General features: G+C 49.8%; 1 protein-coding gene across 1 annotated transcript; it reads left to right on the forward strand.

Annotated features, from left to right (window-relative positions):
* Positions 1-1,983: 1,983 nt before the first annotated feature.
* On the forward strand, positions 1,984-14,583 carry LOC112622643 (UL-16 binding protein 5). The gene is made up of 6 exons (XM_025382363.1): positions 1,984-2,152; positions 5,257-5,520; positions 5,749-6,030; positions 6,690-6,900; positions 8,055-8,208; positions 14,425-14,583. Exons 1-6 carry the CDS (start codon positions 2,068-2,070, stop codon positions 14,581-14,583), a joined length of 1,155 nt encoding a protein of 384 aa, XP_025238148.1. The 5' UTR covers positions 1,984-2,067.
* Positions 14,584-18,194: the final 3,611 nt, after the last annotated feature.

Raw genomic sequence — 18,194 nt, forward strand, 5'->3', positions numbered from 1 at the left:
AATGCCCCTGCTATCCGGCCTCCTGCACACTCCAGATCTTGGCTCTGCCTGGAGCAGAGCTGACTCAGAGACAGGAGTTGCTCCTGGAGTTCCAAGGTCACTGCTGAACTGGACCAGGAATGGATGGGGTGGGGCAGGGACAGGCCCATTCAGAACTGTGGGTGCAGCTCCCAGGGTGAGAAGAGGCTGAGAGAGAAGGGGAAAGGAGGATGTTGCCTGAGTGGCTGGGGGCAGAGTGGGACTCAGGGGCTATGTCCAGTCGTCACCCTAAGCTAAGCCCTCTCCAGCTGCCAGGGGCCACTGGGACCCTCACCTCTCTCTGGCTTCTGCCACCACTTCCAGATGCCCTCATGATGATTAAGACAAGGATACAATTGGGGTTTCTTTTCGAGGATGGCTGCAGGGACCAGCCAGGCACTGAGCAGAGGTGTGGGTGCAGCCATGGATTTGAGTGTGGTTGACCACAGATGGGTGTGCTGCAAAGTGAGCCACACACATGCACAGACCCCTCCTTCACCTCCTGCTCCCAAGGGAAACACAATTGATCACATTCTGATTGAGCAACAGTGGGTCACTAGGGCTTTTTTCCCTCAAAAGTTGTAAACGGATGTAGTATATTCTCAAAGACCTCGTGCTTCTAGCAGAGAAGCAAAGAAATGTGTGAGCAATTGTCACACGGGGAGATCCGGATATGCTCTGTCACTGTGGATCCAGGCCTCAGGGAGCAGGAGGGTGTTCCTTCATGTGAGAAGATGAGGGACACACATGGGAGGGGGTATTTGTGCCCAGCTTTGAAGGATGGCTGGTCCTTGCCCAGGGGGAACAGGCCCAAAGCAAGCGCTGGCAGTTGGGAGCCATGGGGAGCTTTCACTTGAAGCTGCTCTGCTCAGTCTCCTGGGCCATCCCCACACCTGGTGGGGCGCTGTTCTAAGGGGAGCTGAGGGCCCATCTCTCTGATGTGCTTTCTAAATCAGCAAGGTGTCTCAGATTGTAATTTTAGAGACAAGGTTTTCATTAAAATCTGCTCGATATTAATGAGCAGAGTCTTTTTGCCAATCCGCATTGGGTAGATCCCAGCAAGACATATATTTTAAAGATAATTTTTAAAGCTGTTTAAGTTTGGTAAAAGTGTAGAACATAAAATTTACTATCTTAACCAGTTGTTTAGTGTACAATACATCCTTTGAAGCCTCTGAAAACCTGGTGCTTCTGTAATATAATCTAGCCCCGGGCCAGGCGCGGTGGCTCACCCCTGTAATCCCAGCGCTTTGAGAGGCTGAGTCGGGCTGATCACATGAGCCCAAAATCAGCCTGGGCAACACAGTGAAACCCCGCCTCCACTAAAATACAAAATTTAACCGGGTTTGGTGGCGCGCACCTGTGGTCCCAGCTACTTGCGAGGCTAAAGCAGGAGAATCGTTTGAATTCGCGAGGCAGAGGTTGCAGTGAACCGAGATCGCGCCGCTGCACTCCAGCCTGGGCGGCAGAGTGAGACTGTCACGAAGAAAAAAAAGAAAAGAAAAGAAAGAAAAACCAAACAAACAAACAAACCTAGCCCAGGCTATAACGACGTCCACTCGGGATTTGGGATGGGGCCGCGGGGATGGGACTGGGCTTGGGTCTGCGCACAGGACCGGGAGGGGAGCATTCTGCAACGCAGAGAGAGGGAAAGCGGGTGTCGCAGGTCTAGGCGAGGACAGGGAGACCCTGTCGCGGCTGAACATTTCTGTGCGTTTTCTTCACCTTTCTGTGCATCGGTATCCACATTGGGTTAATACAAAATGAAGTGATGATTACATGAGGGTGTCATGGAAAGAAGCTTTTGACGGGACTGGTCCGGGACAGGCAGGGCGGAGTCTGACTGGCCTGCGCAGGGGTAAGAGCTGCAGTAGGAAGTCGGGTAGGCTTAGTTGAAAGACTTGGCTGAGAGACACCTGATTGGCTAGACGCGCGATGACCCGCGTGTAGTTGGTGAGTATTTAAGGCTGCATTCAGACAGCCTGAGAGCCGCCAGGTGATCCAAGGGCTGGGCTCCGAGTCTGCAGTCCTCTGCGATCCAATTTCTCAATGGCAGCGGCCGCCAGCCCCGCGTTCCTTCTACGCCTCCCGCTTCTGTTCCTGCTGTCCGTCTGGTGCCGGACGGGGCGGGCCGGTGAGCTCGGGGATGGAGCCTAAGCGGGGCGGGGGCCAAATGTAGGGGCTGTGGGCTGCGGGCTTCAGAGGAGGGGAGGTTTCTGGAAGGACCGGTGCGATCTCCCCGGACTGCGCCCCCACTCAGTTCCCCTTCGCGTTTCCTTCCCGCCGGATCCGCTCCCGGAGGCTACTTATCCTCCGAGGGGAGGAGCCGGTCAGAGAGGAGGCTGGAATCCTTTTCCCGCCCCGGAGAGAGGAGGGGCCAGAGGGCTGCAGAGGGTGAGGTGGGGCGGGGATCCCTCGTGCAGCCTGGCAGTCCCACCCGCCCTCGGGAAGGAGAAACCAGAGCCCCCGGAACTCGAGCTGGGGTCAGGACAGGGTTAATAGGTGTTCCACAGGGACACAATCACAGGCACCCCCACCAGCCACCAGCCCGCTCTGCTCTCACCCGTTCTCCACCATACAAACCCTCCAGCACCCCCAGGGATGCGTGCCCTGGAATTTTTCCCTGCACTTTCCTGCAGACACTCATCTGCACCCAGGGGCTCAGCAGACACTTCCCACCCTCCCCTCACCATCCACTGCCACCACCCAGGTCACATCCTCTTACTCCCCACCTCAACCCAGCTGGTCACCCCAGAGATCTCCCCATCCATGAAGGCACCCTCATTACCTCCTGCACCACGTGGCACCTTCTCCCTCTGGCCTGAGGACACACCCCAGCAAACACACCCCAAGCTCCCCACAGAACCTGTGCAGAGGGGATGTGAAGCACCATTCCCTCCAAGAGACCCTGGGAACTCTGGTGAATAGAGGCGCCCACTTCTGCCCTTGGGGCCCAGACCTGCCTTTTCTTCCTAGTGGGGAGCCAGCGTCGTAGAGAATAGTTACTGTGTAGACAGGGATCAGCAAAACCTTTCTAGAAAGGGAGGAAGGATGCCCTGTGATCTTTGCAGGCTTTGGGTTCTGTTCTCTGTGTCCAGTCCGGTCCCTTTGTAGAACAACAGCAGGCAATGGCAACCTGCAAATGAAGGGGGACCAGATTCGGACCCTGTCCCAGTTTACTGACCCTAGATGAAGGGATTACAGTGTCCCAGTGAATAGTGTCCCATCCTCTAGGGTGTCATCTCCAAGTGGTGTCTCAGGTGTCAGTTGGAGAGTAGAAGGTGGTCCTACTCTGCCTGTGGCTTCTGGGTGGTGTGGATGTGATGGGAGTGAGGGTTCCATGGTTCAGGGTCTACTCTCCCCTCCTTTGCTGCTGAGTGGCATCTATGGTCCACCAGGGCCATCAGCAACCTTCCCTGAAACCTGAGGTGTGATCTGAGGGTGAGGGGGTGCAGCCATGTTGTGTCCTGGGGATCGGGGCCAACTGCTTGTGCAACTTCTTAGTTCCCAGTGACCCTGCTTCTGCCTATCCCAGGAGAACCACCTGCGTCTTCTCACTGCTGTGCCCACCTTCCTAATGACCTAGATGGTGAGGAGCCCACCTGTAATGGGCAGCTCTGAGGCTGCATGGTCACGGCCCTTCCATGGCTAAAGGCCCCATCTCTGCCAAGGCCCAGAACTCTACAGAAGACACTTTTTAATGTTGAGATTTCCTTCCTGTGAGTGGCATTGCCTTGTCTCTGAACATTCACACGGAATCTATGTTGTGATTCTCCAATTAAACATTGTAACCACATGTACCTCTAGGACCTTAGGGGGTCTTGGGTCACTGGGCACCTAAGGCAGGTCCAGCCTTGCTCATCATTCATGGATTGTCTATGGCTGCTTTTGAGCTTCAACAGCAGAGTTGAGTAGTTGGAATGGAGAATATATTCCCTGCACACCTTTATATATTTACAAAATTGCCCTTCACAGCAAACTCTGGTGGCCATAAATATGTTTGGAGAAGCCCACAAAGAATCATTGCACTTGCTGCAGAGTTAAAGGGTCCTTCCTCACTGGAAACTGGTGTCTTCTTCCAGTTATGAGTTCAGGCTCTGAGAAGTGGCTTAATTCTGCAAATTGGGCAAAGCAGCCTTGTTCTTGATGGACTGGCTGCTTTCAGCCTCCTGGTCATCCATCATTTGTTTTATCGCTGTTTGTTGTGATTATTTAAATCCAGCAGTATTCAGATTGGGTTTCCATCTCTTCTGGATCTTGGACCCCTTTGTTCTATGAGCCATGGGCAAAGCTTTGTATGGCTGAGGTCATCAGCTGGCATTGCAACTTCTCTAATCATTTCCATCATTGAACCCTCCTTGCTCCTGACAGTTGACACCTCCACCTAGAATCTGTTATTTCAGGATTTTTCATCCTGTTACTACTGGGAGCCCATTTCAGGAACAGCATCTCCTAAACCCATCCATGACCTTCAGCAATAGGCATCCCTCCGCTTCATCCCATTCTAGTGTCTTCTTAGGGGGCCTTCTTTATATACCAGGTAAACAGGAGTCCTCCAGGCTTCCCATGAGAACAGTGGATGGAAATTGTTCTGGATTTTCACACTCAGAGCACTCCAGCATGGGCCCTTCTCTGAGCCTGTGATCCTTCCCTCTAATACCTGCCTTAGATTTTCAGATTTTCTATTTCTTGCTGCATGGACCATCTCTTTGTCCAAGGTTTCAGGAAGGCATCCTCATAGCAGATGAACACCATCAGCAGGGGCTTTGCCAACATGTTAAATCCTGTGACCATGACAATTAACTCTTCTTTATCCAACTGGTTTCCATCCTCAGTCCATCCCACCATGCACCTCAGGGGCAGCCCCCACACCCTCTCCTACCTCCCACAGTCCACATGGGCTGCTGCTGAAGATCCTCTGCCAACCAGGCCCCTCCTCCTCTAGCAGTCCTGGCACCTCTCATGTGTTGACCGATGTGGACAGAGGGGCAGTGGGACATGTCTGGGGACATGTGGTTTCTCAATAAGCAGAGACCTCCTCCTCCTCCTCCTCCTCCTTGTCATCATGGAAGTGGGGAGCACTTGGCTTAATCTTGTGGACACCACAGTTCTGGAGGGGGCACTCTTTGCTGGGCCAGCCCAGCCCTCCAGAGGCATCCTCTTATTGTCACGGTGTGGAGGAGGGGTACCTAGGGGTATTTTTCTCCCCACCCACCCCTCACCTGCCTTTCTCCACAGACCCTCACTCTCTTTGCTATGGCATCACTATCATCCCTAAATTCAGACCTGGACCACGGTGGTGTGCGGTTGAAGGCCAGGTGGATAAAAAGACTTTTCTTCACTATAACTGTGGCAACAAGACAGTCACACCCGTCAGTCCCCTGGGGAAAAAACTAAATGTCACAAAGGCCTGGAAAGCACAGAACACAGTACTGAGAGAAGTGGTGGACATGCTCACCCAGCAACTGCTTGACATTCAGCTGGAGAATTACACACCCAGGGGTAAGTTTCAGATGGCCCAGGACAGGAGGGAGCAGATACAGTGGTAGGTTAGAGGCGTTTATAGTTTTCATGTAAAAATACAAATAGGAAGGTCCTATCACCCCTTAAGAGGTCTAGAGGCAAGGCCAGGATGTGGCAGAGAGAGTAAGGCCAGGAAATTGTAAGCGGAACAGGATGGGGGCTCAACATGTGTCAAGACCAGAGCTGATCTCTCTCTGATGGGGGCAGAACCCCTCACCCTGCAGGCCCGGATGTCTTGTGAGCAGAAAGCCGAAGGACACAGCAGTGGATCTTGGCAGTTCAGTTTCGATGGACAGGTCTTCCTCCTCTTTGACTCAGAGAACAGAATGTGGACAACAGTTCATCCTGGAGCCAGAAAGATGAAAGAAAAGTGGGAGAATGACAAGGATGTGACCATGTCCTTCCATTACATCTCAATGGGAGACTGCACAAAATGGCTTAAGGACTTCTTGACGGGCATGGACAGCACCCTGGAGCCAAGTGCAGGAGGTAACAGCAGAAAGAAACGGGGATCTGGAATGAGATCAGAAACGGTGATCTCGAGAAACTAGTTCTTGAGTTCAGCTTCAGTCATCCCAGTGTACACGTTTATGTTAAAATGACCCCCTCATGGGGCGCTCCTCCTGGGGGTGCTGGCGTGCCTGTGCTCTCCCATCCTCCTCTCCCTTCTCCCTCCTGACTCCTATTCTTCATTGCACTTGCTTCTATTCCCCGCACTGTGGATTTCTCACCAACCTTGAAACTGCAGGTGTCACTGTGTTTTCAGACTTTTCTCCTTAGTGTTTCCTCTTTTGATAATCACTTTTCCTTTCCTTTCCCTCTTCTGGTTCTGGAAATCCATCAAAACCACCTCCAACACCAGCCCAGAGACCCTACCCTCCCGAACTCTGGAGCATCACCTCCTTTTCCACCACAGCAGGAGGGTGGGCTGTGCTGTCACCTTGCTTCCCTCAGCAGCTGTGTGAGCTCCCTGAGGACAGGGACACCCCCTCCCTTCCTACCCCAGGAACTGTCCCAGGGGCTGCCCCATAGCAGGAGGGCACAAAACCTCTGCCTTCCAGGATGACCTGGGTCAGCAGGAGCTGAGGAGGCATCTCCTCAGATTTGAGGCCTGGACAAGTGTTGTCACTCTTGTGTTTCCATTTCAGCACCACCCACCATGTCCTCAGGCGCAGCCCAACTCAGGGCCACGGCCACCACCCTCATCCTTTGCTGCCTCCTCCTCATGTGCCTCCTCATGTGCTCCAGGCACAGCCCAACCCACAGCCATGGCCACCACCCTCAGTCCCTGGAGCCTCCTCCTCATCCTCCTCTGCTTCATCCTCCCTGGCTACTGAGGAGAGTGCTTTGGAGTGACAGGTATGGGGGCAGAATTGGGAGTGGAGCAAGGGGCAGGTGGGTGAGGAGGGAGGACGGGGATGGAGAATTCCCCACGTCCCGCCCCTCCCCATGGCTGGGACCTTCTCATCCTGACATGAGACAGGTGAATGAGACCCTGTGTTGCTTGTTGGAAATGACCTGGGCAGCTCTGCCCTGAGTTCTGATGGATTCTCACCATCAGAGGCCAGAGGGAAAGGCAGGGTGGTGCCATACCAAGGCTCAGGGTCTGTTGAGCTTGAGAGGGCTTAGCAAGTTCAGGCCTGATTCAGAGCAGGTGCCTACTCGGGAAGGGTGTGTGGCCTGCAGGCAGCAGGAATTCAGACAGGGGCAGTCCTCTTAATTGGGTTAGGTGCATCATGGTAGCTTTACATGAGGTGTGACAAGGGAAGGGGATTTCATCTCTGAGGCTGAGAGAGAGATGTGTGGGCAGCAAGTCACCCAGGTGCCGAGGCAAGAGACTGAAGGCACAAGCTGTTCCAGTATAATAAAGAAAATACTTAAAATAAGAATAGTTGTATTAGACGTAGAATATAGACATGATTATATATGAATATTATAAATCATTAGTTTGTAGCATTACTCTTTTATCCAATGTTATAATAATCTCTGTTCCACAATTATAACCTAGGAAAAACCAGGGCAAACAGAGATAGGAGCTGAAGGGACACGGTGAGAAGTGACCAGAAGACAAGAGAGTGAGCCCTCTGTCACGCCCGGACAGGGCCGGTAGACAGCTCCATGGCCTAGTGGTAATGCCAGTGCTTGGGAAGGCACCTGTTACTTAGCAGACCTTGGTCTAGTGCTGGTGCCAGTGCCTGGGAAGGCACCTGTTACTTAGCAGACTAGGAAAGGGAGTCTCCCTTTCCCTGGGGGAGTTAGAGAACACTCTGCTCCACCACCTCTTGTGGAAGGCCAAACATCAGTCAAGCCTGCCCGCAGCCATCCGGAGGCCTAAATGTCTCCCTGTGATGCTGTGCTTCAGGGTCATGCTCCTAGTCCGCTTTCATGGTCCACCCTGTACACCTGGCTCCGCCTTCTAGATAGCAGTAGCAGAATTAGTGAAAGTGTTAAAGTCCAAGAAATACATGGAAGAAATAATGACATAAGCTGTCCTCTCTCTCTCTCCACCTCAGCTACCAAATAGGGAAGGACCCCTTGTCTGGTGGACACGTGACTCGCGTGACCTTACCCATCATTGGAGACGACTCACACTCCTTACCCTGCCCTCTTCCCTTGTACACAATAAATAACGGCGCGGCCAGGCATTCAGGGCCACTACCAGCCTCCGCATCTTGGTGGTAGTCGTCCCCTGGGCCCAGCTGTCTTCTTTTTCTCCTTGTCTTGTGTCTTTATTTCTACGATCTCTCATCTCCGCACACGAAGAGAAAAACCCACAGGCCCTGTAGGGCTGGTCCCTACAGATATGGGTGTAATCCCAGGAGGAGGGGGCTGGGAGAGCCTTGGTATACCTAATTGAACAGGAGGGGGTGCAGAGCTGCCCTCCCACAGAAAGTGGCTTGGGTTTCAGGAATTAAGGTGGAAGGCAAAGAGTAGAGGCTGCTCATGAAAAGGTTTATTAAAATGTCAGTCCCATGGGCCCATGGGGTTTGAGTCCAGACCTTAAGGCAGCTCCCCTGCCATCACCCTCCTGCAAACCCTAGGTCCTGAGCCGACTGATGGCCCTGCCAGGAGCAGAGTGGACTCAGACACAGGGGAGCTGAGCTGCTACTGGGGTTCCATGGGCACCACTGGGCTAGACGAGGAATGAATAAGGTGGAACAGGGACTGTCACCTTCAGAGCTATGGGTGCTGCTCCCAGTGTGAGGAGAGGCTGAGGAAGAAGGGGAAGGAGGGATGCTTCCCTGCAGGCCCACCCAAGGCCAAGGACAGAGGAATACAGAGCCCTGTCTTTGGATGGGCTCCCCCACCCCTTTCCATGTTTTAGGCCCTGTCATCAGAGGGTAGAGAGGGCCTTGAGTGCGGAAGAAGGCGTATCACTACCAGCTTCAGTCCTGCAGGCCCCTGCACTCCATCCCCTGGTCAGGTGCAGGGCCTGGGCTGACTCTGTGATGTGACAAAGGAAGAAAGAGGATGGTCCAAGCTGCAGGTGCCAGGGTTGGGGCTCAAGGGAAAAACAGGTCCCTTAGTGCAGGGGGCTCTGAGACGTGGAGTGCCTAGGGAAAGATTACCCTGGAAAAGTGATCCAGGTTCTCATTCATCTCTTAAACCAACATTTGTGTCTTTTTTGAAAGTTAAAGATGACACCAAAAAGCCCCTGTGAGCAGGTTCTCGATCAAACTCGCTTTTCTGGCTGGCCACCTGCCCACCACCCACTGTGTATGTCCAGAGGCCTCCAGCAGATCATAATGACACCAGGGACCCAGTAGCTCATTCACTGCCTTGATTCCTTTTGTCAACAATTTTACCAGCAGTTATTCCTAACATATTATGTTATTTTTTATTGGTGCTACCTGATGGAATTCCTGCAATTAAAGTTCTGGCTGACTAAACAAGATATGTCAACATTTTCTTTCTTCTGCTTTTGTTTGGAAAATTGAGTACTTTTTGAATGATGACCTCTTTCTTCCAAATGATATAGTCAGTAAAACAATCATGTTATAGTTCAGACCTCCAGGGTTTCTTTCCGTGTCCTGAAGGGTAATTCTTTATTTAATAAGAAAAAATTATATTAATGATTATTTCCTCAGTAATTTATTGCTCTGTACTAATATTTCAACAGAGAGTTCTATTTCCCAAAAACCTACTGAGTTTAGAATTTTCTTGTATTACCCAGTAGAGAATTAATGTTATTTCATTTTTCCTCCATGATGTGGAGTAATAAATGAGTGATTCTGCTAGATTTTGTGTGGAAACAGAGAATCTACAAAACATGGCTGAAAAAAACCAGGGACAACACACATACATGGAAAAATAATTTATACTCATGAGTTAGAAGATACAATATAGCTAAAATGGCCATACTTCCAAAAGTAATTTATAGATGCAACACTATCCCTATCAATACCAACATCATTTTTCACAAAACTAGAAAAATCTAATCTAAAAGTTATTTGGAATTTAAAAAGAGCCCAAATAGCCAAAACAATCATAAGCAAGAAGAACAAAGCCAGAGGAATCACATTGCCAGACTTCAAACTATAACATAAGGCTATAGTGATCAAAACAGAGTGGTACTGGTACAAAAATAGACACATCAGTGGAACAGAACAGAGAAGTCAGAAAGAAAACTTCACACCTACAACCATCTAACCTTCAACAAAATCAACAAATGCTGCTGCGATAACTGGCTAGCCATGTGCGGAAGAATGAAACTGAAGCCCCGCCTTTCACCATGTATGTAAAATAACTCGCCATGGACTAAAGATTTAAATGTAAGTCCTAGAACTATAGAAATCCTGGAAGATAACTTAGGAAATACCACTCTAGACATACAGTCTGGAAAAGATTTCATGGTGAACACACCAAAGGCAATTGCAACCAAAACCAAAAATTGACAAAGGGGACCTCCTTAAACTAAAGAGCTTCTGCAGAGCAAAAGAAACTAGCAAACAGTAAACAGCCTATAGAGTGGGAGAAATATCTGCAAACTATGCATCTGGAAAAGCTCTAATGTTCAGAATCTACAAGGAACTTAAACAACTCAACAAGCAAGAACAAAAAACCCAATTAAAAAATAAGAAAAGAATGTGAACAGACACTTCAAAAGAAGACCTGCAAGTGGCCAACAAACATGAAAAAATGTTCTTTCGGAGGCTGAGGCGGGCAGATCACGAGCTCAGGAGTTTGAGACCAGCCTGGCCAACATGGTGAAACCCTGTCTTTACCAAAAATACTAAAATTACCCTGAGTGGCAGCATGCACATATGACCTGTAACAGTGCATAGTCTAACGTTGAAACTAAAATATCTTGGACTAGTACTTCCTAGTTTTGTCCAGCAGATGGCAATGCTTATCTTGCAAATACTTCAATAAGCCCAGAGGGTTTGCTCACAGTGAGTTTGTGCCGTGAGCTCCTTGACACACAGTTTGGGATCCACAGTCAAGGGCTACAGAGAAGACAAAAGAGACGTTGACATCATGTCGAATGAGGAATCCATAAAGAGTTCATTTCTGAGGATTGGGGCAGTTCCTCCCACCCTGCAGATCAGGATGCCCTGAAGGCAAAGAGCAGAGGGGTGCGCTCTGGTGGCCCAGCAGTTCTGCCTCAGGGGAGAGGTTTTTCTTCTGCCGCAGTGAAAACTAGCAGGACACTGTTTCATCCCAGAACCAAGGAAACCAGGAAGGAAGGTCAGAGTGAAGAGCTGTCTGAGCGTTTCAGATTACACAGTGACATCCTACTTGATGACTTCAGAACTCCTTCATGAGCTGGCAGACAGCCCCTGAGGTGACAGGTGAGTGGGCAGCATGGGCCAGACATGACAACTCTTGAGATGACACCCAGTTTCTCCCTTGTGTTTATGTGTGTCTTTGTGTGTGCATGTGCGTGTCTGTGTCTGTATTTCTACACGCATTTGTGTGTGTTTGTGTGAGTGTGTGTATGCCTGTGTGGTGTGAGTGTGTGTGAGAGAGACTGTGTGTGCCTGTCTCTGTGTGTCTGTGTGTGTGTGTCTGTATCTGTGTGTGTGATAACATGCATGTATGAATGGTGAACTGATTTCCTGGTTGATTCGCTGTCAGGGAGACAGGGACTCCAGGGGGCTTCCTGCCCACGCCTCCTTCCTTATCTTGTGTCCTGATATTCCCTCCTCCCTGTGGAAAGAGTCTACCCCAGTAACTGAGGGTTCATTACTGCAGACTTCTCACAGCTCCCCAAAGTTCTGTGATATTTGCACCCCCAGGCCTCCTCTTCGTGCTTGTCCCTCTTCTGGGTGCCCTGTCTTCTCCTCCCACCTGGCCACGCTGTATTCTTCCTATTCCTACAAGAGCAGTCTGAAATGCCACCTCCCAAGAAGCTTCCATGCAACTCCCCAGGGAGAATGAGTCACCCCCTCTTCTGCCCTCTGATAGTCCCAACCACTGCGGGGACATCACATCAGCAGCAGCAGCCACGTGGGTGTTTGTTTCTGTCCCTGGATTCCAAGTTCCTGGAGGACTGGACACATCCATCACCCACATGTAAACCCAGCACCTAGCACAGTGCCTGCCACATGATACGATTTAAGACACATCAGAGGAATCCAATCATCAGACTACCCCAGGGCTGCTAGAACTCAGAAAGGATCCCCATCATTTGAGGGATTGGACAAAGGTCTTCGTTTCCGTTCTTTCCAGCACCAACCTCCATGGCTCCACTCATCCCTACTCCTTCCTCCTGTTAAGATTGGCCGGTCAGGAGAGGGGTAAGGACAGGAGCAGCTACACCCGGTCTCCTCCACCACCCATGGTGGGGTGCACCCTTGGTGAGACCTGGTGAGCATGACAGCCCCTGGGCCTAGAGGACCTGGAGCCTCCGAAGCCCCACAGAGACCAGAAGGAGCTGTTCAGCCACTTGTGGAGACTGCCAGAGAGTGCTTCAAGGACTGCATGGAACTCTGGAGAAGCGGGGAGTTCATGACCCTCTTTTGTGGGGCATGAGAAATTTAGGCAGGATCATGTCTATAAAAGAGGCTGTCACTTTGGCTTATCAATGCTTTCACCTCCCTACCCTTTCCAGATCAGAGTGGGTGCTTTACTTGTTCTTATGGATTATTGTGTCAGCCAAAATGAGAGGTCAGAATCACCCTAAAGATTTGAAACTTCTTTAAGATTTGACAAATGCACAACATTTTAATACCACTTCTATTTTTAGGAAGCTGTGGCTGAAGAAAGCTTGCTATAGTACAGCATTGTCCAAATTATTTATACAGAATTTTAAAAGTCTTCATAATGTCATACAACCATCTGAAAAGTAAAACCTAAAAAGCAATAACTTTTTGAGCCAGGAGTGGTGGCTCATGCCTGTAATCCCAGAACTTTGGGAGGCCAATGCCAGAGTATCACTTGAGGCTAGGAGCTGGAGATCAGCCGTGGCAACATGGTGAGACTCTGTCTCTACAGAAAGTTTTAAAAATTGACCAAGTGTAGTAGCACATGACTGTAGTCCCAGCTCCTCAGAAGGTTAAGGTGGGAGGATCACTTGAGCCTGGGAGTTTGCGGTTGCAGGGAGTTGAGGTGGTGCCACTGCACTCCAGACTGGGTGACAGAGTGAGAGCCTGTCTCAAAGAAAACAACAACAGAAATAAGAAAAATATTTAAACACCAATAAGCTAAATTGACATAAAGATTGTGGGACCCAAATGACCAAATCATGCAATTTCTTATTTTTTTTTTTTTTAAACAGAGTCTCACTCTGTCACTCAGGCTGGAGTGCAGTGGTACAATCTCGGCTCACTGCAATCTCTGCCTCCTGGACTCAAGCAATTCTCCTGCCTCAGCCTCCCCAGTAGCTGGGTCTACAGGTGCATACCACCATGTCCAGCTAATTTTTTGTATTTTTAGCAGAGACGAGGTTTCACCGTGTTAACCAGGGTGGTCTCAATCTCCTGACCTGGTGATCTGCCACCTTGGCCTCCCAAAGTGCTGGGATTACAGGCATGAGCCACCGCGCCAGGCCAATTTCTTACTTTTGCTGTAGTAAGGGATATGTTGAGTATAAGTATACTCAGAAGCTTCCTTCTCATGAAATATAATTTCCTCTGGTAAATCCGCTCCTTAGTCCAGGTCCTCTGAGAAGTAGGTGCCTACATGGGATTCACATGAGGGGATTTCATTGATGGAAACCTTAGGAGAACCATTCAGCAGGATGCAGTTCTGATGCCAAGTACAGAAGAGACGAACAGGAGGTTGGGCAGGTGCATCCTACACTACAGTGAATGGTGCTGGGACAACTGGATGGTACATGCAGAAGAATGAGGCAGACCCCTTCCTTACAGCACACACAAAAACTAGTTCTAGGTGAATGGCAGATGTCCACCTAAGACATGAAACTATGAAAGTCTCAGAAGAAAATAAAGCAATAAATTTTTGTGACCCTGGATATGGCAAAGGCTTCTTGAGTACTGCATGCCAATAGCACAGATGGCAAAATAAAAGGTAGTTTAATTTCATTTCATGCAAATGTAAAACTTTTGTGCTTCAAAAAGGATTCCATTTAGAAAGAAAGAGAGAGAAAAAAAACTTACAGACTGAGAGAAAATATTTGAAAATCATGTATCTGGTAAGGGACTGGTATCCTGAATATACAAAGAACTCTTGTGGTCGGCGGCGGGGCACCCACTCATCGGTCTCCACCGGGCAGGACCTGGGTCCAGAGCTGGGGCGCAGCGGGCGCCCTGGGAGGTGCGTGCAGAACCCGGAGAGCGCACGGCGAGGTGGAAACTGAAACCCACAGGAGCAAACTTTCCCCGAAAGTCATCTGTGGTTGAAATCAGCCACCACCTGTAATATCCTACTTATAACAGCACAGTTGGGTAAATATCTAGAACCAGTGCCTCCTCACTGCAGCAGCCCCGCGTGCCCCTGCCCGGGTTTGTGTCCCTGGACCCTCCGGGCCCCCAACAGATCAGGCAAGCCCACCCGGTGACCGTCCCCAGGGCTCCCGGCCCCACTCTTTCTTACTACTTCACCTCCATATATTCACGTGTTTCAGAATCGAAACCGTGAAAAGTCATATGTGAAAGACTGTCCCCATCCCTGCCTGCGTCCACTCTCATTTGCCACACGCCCAGGACAAAACTTGATTGGATTCTTCTCACCTTTCCGGGGAGTCTTTATGTCATTTCAAATGAATATGAATACATATTCTTCATTCAGACTTGGATATTTTTGACTCTTGATGAGCTCTGTCACCCTGTCCTTCAGGAAGCCTGTGCCAGTTTCCCCTCCCTCTACAGTGGACTCTCCTCAGATGCCAAGTAGAATGAAGCAGAGGACAACGAGGAGGCTTCAGGAACTGAGGCTGGTGGCCATGGCTTTGGGTTGATCTGTGCCTGGGGCCACAGTGGGTTGTGCTGAAATTGAAACACAAGAGTGACAGCCCTTGTCCAGGCCCCAAATCTGAGGAGATGCCTCCTCAGCTCCTGCCGACCCAGGTCATCCTGGAAGGCAGAGGTTTTTCCCCCCCTTCCCCACTATAGGGCAGCCCCTGGGACAGGTCCTAGGGTAGGAAGGGAGAGGGGGTGTCCCCTGTCCTCAGGAAGCTCACACAGCTGCTGAGGGTAGCCAGGGGACACCACAGCCCACACTCCTACTGTGGGGGAAGAGGAGGTGATGCCCCACGGTTGGGGAGGGGAGGGCCTCAGGGCTGGCACTGGAGGTGGTTTTGATGGATTTCCAGACACAGACCAAGAAATAGGAAAGGAAAAGTGGTCCTAGGAGGAGGTAACACTAAGGAGAAAGGTGGAAACACAGTGATGCCCACAGTTTCGAGGGTGGTGAGAAATCCACAGTGAGGGGAGCAGAATCAGGTGCAGTGAGGAGGAGGAGTCAGGAGGGAGAAGGGACAGGAGGATGGGACAGCACAGGCATGCCCAGGAGGAGCCCTGCATGAGGAGGTCATGTTCACACTCACTCACTCACACACACACTCACATACACTCTCCAGACACAAATCTATACACCCACACATACACATTCACACACGGTAATCACACACACACACACTCTCACACTGACACACACTCACACTCACACACATATTTTCACACAGACACACTCACATTCACACACATTCACACACACTAGTGACTCTCACACTCGCACACACATTCACACACACTAATGACACACTCACACTGGGGTAACTAGATTTCAAGACAGTTCTCAGTTACCTGCCAGCTCCAGCCTTTTCTCCCTGTTCATCAAGAATTCCTCTAGCCAGCTCTTGCAGCCTCCCAGCGAAATATTCTGAAAGAACATGTTCACGTACTCACATCCCTATTCTTCTCCCAATTCTCTTTCATCTGCCTGGCTCCAGCATGAACCACTGTCCACTTTCTGTTGTTTGAGTCAAAGAGGAGGAACTTCTGTCAAGATCCGCTGCTGTGTCCATCAGTTTCTCACTCACAAGACATCCCGGCCTATAGAGTGAGGTGGTCTGACCCCATGAGAAAGAAATCAGCTCTGGTCTTGAATATCCCGAGCTGTGAGACCTCATGTCTCTACAAGGCCATCCTGTGAAAGCAGCCGGGAGGGAGGCTGTACCTTCATGTCACTTGTTGTGTCACTTGTTGGCAATGACTTAGGCTGAGAGGAGAGCACAGAACCCAGAGAGGATTTAGTGTGGTGGAAACTGAAACAACCAAGTGAGCGCTTTCCCCGAAAGTCATCTGTGGTTGAAATCAGCAATCACCTGTAATATCCCCCCTATCACAACACAGTTGGGTAAATATCTAGAACAAGTGCCTTATCACTGCAGCAGCCCCATGCACCCCTGCTGGATTTTGGATTGGCATGGGGTCGTTAGCCCCTTTGGTCAATTTCTCCCATGTGGAATGGCTGTATTTATCCAATGCCTGTACCCGCATTTTATCTAGGAAGTAACTAACTTGCCTTTGATTTTATAGGCTCATAGGTGGATGGGACTTGCCTTGTCTCAGATGAGACTTTGGATTGTGGACTTTTGAGTTAATGCTGAGATGAGTTAAGACTTTGGGGGACTGTTGAGAAGGCATGATTGATTTTGAAATGTGAGGACATGAGATTTGGGAGGAGCCGGGGCAGAATGATATGGTTTGGCTGTGTCCTTACCCAAATGTCATCTTGAATTGTAGCTCCCACAATTCCCACATGCTCTGGGAGGGACCCAGTGGGAGATAACTGAATCATGGGAGCTGGTCTTTCCCATGTTATTCTTGTGATAGTGAGTAAGTCTCACAAAATCTGATGGTTTTGTAAAGGGGAGTTTCCCTGAACAAGCTCTCTTCTCTTGTCTGCCACCATGTGAGACGTGCCTTTCACCTTGCACCATGATTGTGAGGCCTCCCCAGCCACGTGGAACTGAGTCTATTAAACCTCTTTCTTTTGTAAATTGCCCAGTCCCTGGTATGTCTTTATCAGCAGTGTGAAAATTGACTAACACTGATGGGTTCCCCCAAGGTTCCCTAGACCTTCCCACGATGGGAAGAGCAGACCCTTCATTACCAGCTTTAGTCTTGAGTTCCCATGGGTTGTAGCAGGCCCTGACTGTGATGTGATAAAGGAGGAAGGAAGTTGGTCCAGGCTGCAGCACCCCAGGGTGGGTGGTGAAGGGAAATACATGACCCTTGTGACCTTTAGTGAGGGCGGCTGTGAGATGGGGAGTGGCAGGAGAGAAGTTGCCCCAGGGAAAACTGACCCAGGATTCCCTCATTCACTTGGACAAACACTTGTTTCCTGTGTCAAGGCTGAGGATGCTCCTAGGAAGCCCGTGAGAGTGAGGCCCAGTTCAGCATCTCTCCTTCCAGTTGGCTGCCACTGTCACCTCTGCTTCTTTCTCTTGACCACTAGGAGTTTCTAACAGGAAAGCAAATCCAGAGGCCTGTAGCGGAACCTGATGGTCTCCTGCTTTGCTTCCATCTGGTGATCCTCCTTCAGGCTCTTGTTACTAACACTTTATGCTATGTGCTCTTGCCGCTCACTGATGGAATTCTGCACTTACTCTCCTAACTGCTTGAACAAGAAATCTCAATAGAGAACATTTTGATCTATCATTATTAAGCAATGGAGAAGACATGGAATAATGGAGATTCTCTATCATTGCTGTCAGGAGGATAAACGGAATCACTCCTTTGACACACAATTGACAATTTCTAGTGGAGTTGACCACATACTCATCCTACTACACAGTACACAGGCACTGTCATGTGGGCTCCAGGCTTGTAGACAGGCTCCAAATAGCATGTGGGTAGATGGCTGTTTATTGTAGTGTTGTTGTCGTACCAAAAATTAACAATAACCCAAACATCCATCAAAAGGAAGACATAATAAAGGTAGCAGATGGTTGCTGTTTCTCACTACCTGGGGACTAGATCATCTAATCCATGGTCAGAAATAAAATGGAACAGCCAAAATACTAGATGGAAAAAAATTAATCCCTTAAACACAGGAATGAAGACTTTGGGTTGAGATACAATAACAGTAATAGCCCAAATACAAATCTCTCCATCCATCTTCAAAAATTATACAGATCAACAAAAGGGAGAATGAAACACCCTATCCCACACCATCAGCATAACAGGGAGATGAGAAATCCCCAAACCCTCAGCCCCAGCTGCAGAGCCCATGCCTGTGGGAGA

This window comes from Theropithecus gelada, chromosome 4, assembly GCF_003255815.1.
Source record: "Theropithecus gelada isolate Dixy chromosome 4, Tgel_1.0, whole genome shotgun sequence".
NCBI classification, from domain to species: Eukaryota; Metazoa; Chordata; class Mammalia; order Primates; family Cercopithecidae; genus Theropithecus; species Theropithecus gelada.